This window comes from Buceros rhinoceros, unplaced genomic scaffold, assembly GCF_000710305.1.
Source record: "Buceros rhinoceros silvestris isolate BGI_N320 unplaced genomic scaffold, ASM71030v1 scaffold14395, whole genome shotgun sequence".
In the NCBI taxonomy this organism is placed as follows: domain Eukaryota; kingdom Metazoa; phylum Chordata; class Aves; order Bucerotiformes; family Bucerotidae; genus Buceros; species Buceros rhinoceros.
This window is the reverse complement of record NW_010414668.1, coordinates 56-6,351: the sequence shown is the minus strand read 5'-3', so window position 1 is coordinate 6,351 and position 6,296 is coordinate 56. Positions and strand designations below refer to the sequence as shown.

General features: G+C 39.8%; 1 protein-coding gene across 1 annotated transcript in view; it reads right to left on the bottom strand.

Moving 5' to 3' along the window:
* Window positions 1–5,599, bottom strand: part of LOC104494352 (serine/threonine-protein kinase SIK2) — a gene marked incomplete at its 5' end in the record, with an annotated part of 12,332 nt that extends 6,733 nt beyond the window's left edge. The window contains 7 exons of the mRNA XM_010137168.1: window positions 139–288; window positions 522–745; window positions 1,745–1,868; window positions 1,983–2,107; window positions 2,389–2,550; window positions 2,758–2,821; window positions 5,426–5,599. Coding sequence (XP_010135470.1) covers window positions 139–288; window positions 522–745; window positions 1,745–1,868; window positions 1,983–2,107; window positions 2,389–2,550; window positions 2,758–2,821; window positions 5,426–5,599 — 1,023 coding nt within the window. The remainder of the gene's footprint in view (window positions 1–138; window positions 289–521; window positions 746–1,744; window positions 1,869–1,982; window positions 2,108–2,388; window positions 2,551–2,757; window positions 2,822–5,425) is intronic.
* Between the last annotated feature and the right edge of the window lie 697 nt (window positions 5,600–6,296).

Here is a 6,296-nt window from a genome sequence, read left to right as displayed (position 1 = left end):
GAAAAGTAGGCTGTGTCCTATCAGAGGGCACCAATATCAGAATTGTTTCTCAGAAGCCTTAGAGTAACCATCTTGTATTTTCCCATGGCAAGGGGCAGAAAAAAGAGCCAATGGACACAATTTCCAAGTAACTGATACCTCAACAGTGCTGATCTCGGAGCTCCTCGGCCTTTGCTGACGACCAGTTGCTGGACGACTTGATAGCTGACTGCTTCGATACTCCTTGAGGCGCTCCAAGAGCAAGTAATAAATTGCAGCAAAATGATTGTAGCTGCTGTTTTGCAGAGACTAGAAGACATTGAAAGGACCCTTGAGTTACAGGTAATTCGGGATATAAGCAGCCAAAACTCATCACTAAGGCTTCATAATAGCTTACTCAAAAAAATAAGTAGAAGTCCAGAAGGACAGTGAAGATTGAATTTACTACATTGTGACACTGGATCAAGGCTAGTCTCTGAATGATGTATCTATGGCATTCTTGTAGTCACAGAAGATTCATCTAAAGAGCAAGCACTTCTCACCTCAACAGTTCTCTGCCTGTCGATGCCCAGTGTTTGCATGATCCCAAGGACCTGCTCATTGTAGTCACCCAGGTTAGAATTGTAGTTTTGCATGGAGAAGGACAAAGACTGCTGCTGTTGAAGGGACGGGTCAGCTTGCATCCACTTGTGCTGCTTTATTTGAGAAATGGTTATTCGCTTGGTTGGGTCCACCACCAACATCCGTCGGATTAGTGTTTCACAGTCTGGATGACAAAGACAAATTCATGAGCAAGGGACAAAATAACAGCCCAGTCCCAGGTCACTGCTAAGAAACTTTGCCAGCAACAGCGTATGACGTCTAAGGAAACAGGAAATAAAGGTTTCTGAGCAGCTGATGCCTGGTCTGACTACCAGATATGCAAAACAGCACATGCGATGTCCCCACACATTTCACAAAAGCAACAAGCCACTACAGGAAATGAAGCTGTACTGGATACCAGCAGGTTTCAGGTGGCCTTGCACCTTGTGGGAGAGCTAGTTTTGAGTGGATGCAGGACTAATACGTTACATTCACTTAAAATAGGTCAGAATTTAGTACAGAATCCCATTGCATACAACTTCCTGGTCCATATGTGCTGCTTATTTGTTTATAACCAAGAAATCAAAACTATTCAGGGCTATAACAGATAAAGGTCAGACTTCGAAAGATACTCTTCACTTGAGGACAGCAGCACATTCAATTGTTTTCGAATTCATGTAAAAGAGAGGTGATAATACTCCTCAGTTCCACTTTCTCACCAGACTGTCAGAACACTCAAGACACAGTGCTCAGCCCCACTATGTCTGCTCTACTTGACACCATAACCACACTGAAATATACACCTTCTGCACAGTTAAAATCTCTTTGGAGAACTACACCCATCTCAGCATCGAAGGCTGGTCTCATTAAAATTCTGTTTTCTCTCTTGTGAGTGATTATTTCTCCAGCTAGGGTATCAAGTATTTTTGTAATCCATAGAGATACTCTAAGAGAGAATACATCAGCCTTTTAGATGCACCACAAAGTAGATCCCAGGAAAGACAATGTGTGCAACCAGCCCCTCAACTACAAGGGCTGCCCTACAGAAATTATGGGATACACGAAGACAAAGCGATTGCCAGCTCCAAAATCAGTCCCATCTGTCACTGCCCCCAAAAGGAACAGATCAGCTACTCCTTTTTCTGTAGTCCCTTTTCTAACATTAAAGATCTGAAAAAAGCACCTTCGGACATGAAGTACGGGATGCGGAACCGCCCCTCCAGCACTCTTTGCCTCAGAGTTGGTAAATTGGGTCCATCGAAAGGCAGAGAACCACAGACAAGGACATACAGCACCACTCCAAGGCTCTGTCAATAGAAAACAGTACAGCATGTGAGTAATGCCGGTAGAAGCGATGATTTTTAAAGTCCACAGACCCTCATGGAGTGTGGAATGTGACTTCTGAGGAATACCAAGCTCACCCATATATCAAGGTGAGGTCCTTCATATTCTTTGCCTTCAAAAACTTCCGGAGCTGCATAGGGTGGGCTTCCACACCAAGTGGAGAGAGGCTCTCCTGACTTGTAGAAGTTTCCAAAGCCAAAGTCTGGAATGAAGGTAAAAAGTCCGGCGTAAGACATCACTCAACCACATACTAATATCTTAGAAGTGGCAGAAAATGGAGAGAAGGGATCAGATGTATTGCCTTGTTCTCTGCCTGTTCATTTAAACTATCCTCTTTTGTCCCGAGGATATGTTCAGAGAAATATGAGCAACTTTTGTTTTATTTTCAGTTGCCATAAATGCATTTATAGAATCATCCTAAGGAGATTCAATTTGACTACACATCTAATGCTGTTTATAGAGTAACCACGTATTTCCTATTACCTGCTAACTTGATATTCATGTTAGCATCTAGCAGAAGGTTTTCTGTTTTGAGATCCCTGTGCACTATGTGGTGGCTGTGACAATATTCAACCGCTGAAAGAATCTGCCAGAACTTCTTCCGTGCTTCACTTTCACTCAAGTGCCCGTTGGAAGTCAGATGATCTGCAAGACAAAATAGAAGAGGCACAGGATTTAGAAACACCTGGAGGAAATTTTTCATAATCCTGCAGGCACTGTACTTGCTGTTTGACAGCTGACAATGCCAACCCTGGATTTTTAATCAGGACATACATATTTCTCAGGAATGACAACAACGAAGCCATGGTTTCTAAATCTAAAAAATCGTTAGCTCTGGCAGTGAGGACTTACCAAACATTTCTCCATTCTTTGCAAATTCAGTAACAATGTAAAGCATATCCTTTGTCTCCATAACCTGTGAAGACATGAGAGGACATGCTTAAAAAAAATGCAGACCTCTGTACTTTCACTCCCTTTTCTAAGTGTATTCTCAAACATATCAGTTCAATTATTTACTCGCCACAGCAGCTGGCAGTAAAGGCATCTAATTTTGCACCACAATGCTCATTCCAAGCAAACGGGTAATGAAAAAGATGATAACAAATCAATGCTTATGTGCTGACAATATACAACGGCTTCCCATGCCATTGTTCTTCTCACCATTACCATGCCACCTAATCTCCATAAGATAATTGATGAGCACTTCAGTAGTTTCATTTGAATTCCTTTTTTTTTTTGTGTTCAAATATGCACATGTGGTTTTACAACTCATTTGATATATTTTGAACATGCCAAGACATTTAAAGTTTACATAAAGTCTCCTTTGTTTCAAGGCTAGGAGGTATCAGATCAGAAGAGTTATTTGCAATTTGGACAAATCAAGATGTAGCATCAAATACCCCACTGCCACTGGTCTTGGCCAGGGACATGGCAAGCCTGCCAGGCAAGTGACAATAGGTTGGTGTTTGTGTAATGGCAGTGCCTGATGCACATCAACAAGTGTCAGTGTGTTGCCCAGCATTCACCTATCAATCTAGTACCAACTTCCTTTGATGCTTATTATTTTTCCCTTTGGAGGAAAAGAAAAAACAAACCAAAACCCAAACAATGAACGAGAAATGCTGAGCATTTCCAAATTCATCTTCAGTTACTATGGCGCATCTTTTAAATGTTGCATTTCAGAGTTTAAAATACAACATTTCCCCAGAACGAGACTCTCAAGGAGCAGATATTCTGTTTCGGAAGCAGAAGGTTCACAAAAATTAACAATCAAAAAAGCCTCGATGCTACTTCAAAGGCTGTAATTTCCAGGCTCCTAACACGTAACCTTTTTCGAAGACTTTTGTCCTCCCCTCACTACAAGTACACACAGACATGAAATGAAAATAAACAAACAGGGAGCAAAGGAAGAGAGGTTCCCAGTTTAAAAAAACGAAGGAAAGTGTTCTGGGAAAGTTGCCAGCTGGATGAAATTAAGACGCGGTGCTGAAACTAAAACAATGATGAAATAATACATGAACACACACCCTACATTGGTATGTCATCTAATTCCATCCCTGCTTCTCAGCCTCCACCAAACAGGTAAAGCATCAGTTATAACAACAAAGAAAAGGAAACTTCACTGAAAAGAAATTATGGTCCACCACCAACGTCATTTGCTCCATCGAGTGAAGTGGTTCAACGACATGGAATTTAACCTGCTTTTCTAAAAGCTTTGAAATAGTATTTTCACCCACATCATTCCACTGAAATGAAATCAACCAAACTGTTAGAATGTTTCTGTGTATCCTATACTGCCCTATGGGCAACAATGACGTCAGGTGTTAACGCAAAGTAATTTTTCTTATGATGGCTAATACTATAAATATCAAGCACTTCATGTGTGTCAAGGTCTTTAAAAATAATGCCTTGCCTAAGCACCTGCCTTACTGGCTCTTCAGCCTTATGTGTTGATTAATCTTTTTTTTTTTTTTTAAACTAACGAAACCAACCGTAAGATTGCAGCTGATAATCCTGCCTTACTGGCTCTTCAGCCTTATGTGTTGATTAATCTTTTTTTTTTTTTTTAAAGCTAACGAACCCAACGGTAGGATTGCAGCTGATAATTGTGTTTACTGCTGCACACGGACTTTCAGACCTGCTGCTTCATCCACCTATTCCTCTCTCTTGCCCCTGCCCTTCTAGACAGGTCCAGACAGACTGTGTTACCTCATCTTCTTAAATCCACATGGCACTGTTTAAGATGATTAAGAGGAACTTACACCAAAAGCTAATTAGATTGAATATTTAGAATTTGCAAAGCAGTCCTTGTTCACTAGACAGATGTGATCCTGTTTTCTGCACAACACCTTAATTTAATCTTACTGATAAAAATACCAATCAGTGCAGAAACTGAACAAATCTAAACCAACATTCATGTTGTGAAACACTGCAAGGGGAAAGATATTTAAAATTCACTTTCAAAACTACACAAACCGGAACAGAATAACCAAACAAGTCTTTTTTGACATATTCTAAGATACCAACATTTACTGGCTTTTTATTTCCTACTTAGATTAGAATTCTAATTCTTAAAACTAGTTTTCTACTTAAGATTTTCTACTTTGATTTGGTTTAATTCTTGATGATTTTAAAACCCTTCCACTTATGTCAAACTCAACTTCCATGCTTTTTATTCTCTGCTTTCCTACGTAAGTCAGTCCTCTAAACTGGAAAAGCAGAGGCGTGAGGAAAGGCAAGTAAATCACATGAGTTCAGATAATCAGTTCCACGACCTGAAACAAACTTCAGCCCGGCTTTAATCGTAAATGTCACAGTGCGTTTTGTCAAAAAGCTGCCTAATGTCACAGAATCTTGACAAAAGAATGATCAATGACTTAAAAAAAAACCCAGTTTAAGTGGTTTTCAAAAAGTATTTCAATATGCATTCTTTCTCCAAATATTTGATGTAAAATCATGTACAAGACAAGAGCACAAGCATATCTCTTCTGTGTGCTGCACTTCAAAGCTGACCTCTTACCTGATACAGCTTGATAATGTGGGGATGATTCAAGAGCTTCATGATCTGAACTTCTCTATAAATCTTCTCCAGATTGCTTGGGTCTAACCTGGTTTTGTCTATTATTTTTATTGCAACCTGCAGATTTAAAAAACAATGAAATAAAACAACCCCAGGTGTTACAAAACAGGTACTCTAAGTGTTAAGATCTCTTAAAAAAAAGACACCACGCCGCATACACACACACAACTCACAAAATCCAAGTAAAGTAGCTTTTAAAGGACAGTCTTGACAAAGCTGATTCTGTTTTTCTGAACTGCACAGAATTCATGACACAGAACGTTTTCATTTTTCTTTTCTACGTCAAAGGATTACACATAAGGTAGTGAACAGAACTGCAAAAATTAACACTGGACGGGATTCGGTAAATCTTTTAATCCATCCCATGCCAGTGAAAAACAGATTCCCGTAACAGACCATTTTCTCCTGTAGCGACTGATACGATTTTGACATGCACCAGCAATATAAACACAGTTACATGCCCATTAATAAATAATTTCTGCAAATAACACTGCAAGTTAGAATTATAGACTCGTTTAGGTTGGAAAAGACCTTTAAGATCGTCGAGTCCAAAGTTCTTTGTTCCCGAAGCACACACATTGAATGAAAAAATTAAACCCGTCTGAAGTCTTCAAAAGATCCTTAAGTTGTCGGGACTTTTTAGGAAGCTAAGACGGAGTAATTCAACAACGCTACCGTTAACATTCAGATTTTTTTTTTTAATATATACTTGTTTGATTTAAATTTTACGTGAACTCTCCTGAACACAGCGGGAAAACTTGAAGCTCCTACGAAGAGCCGCATCAACTACCGGTGTGCGGTAGGGAAGGCA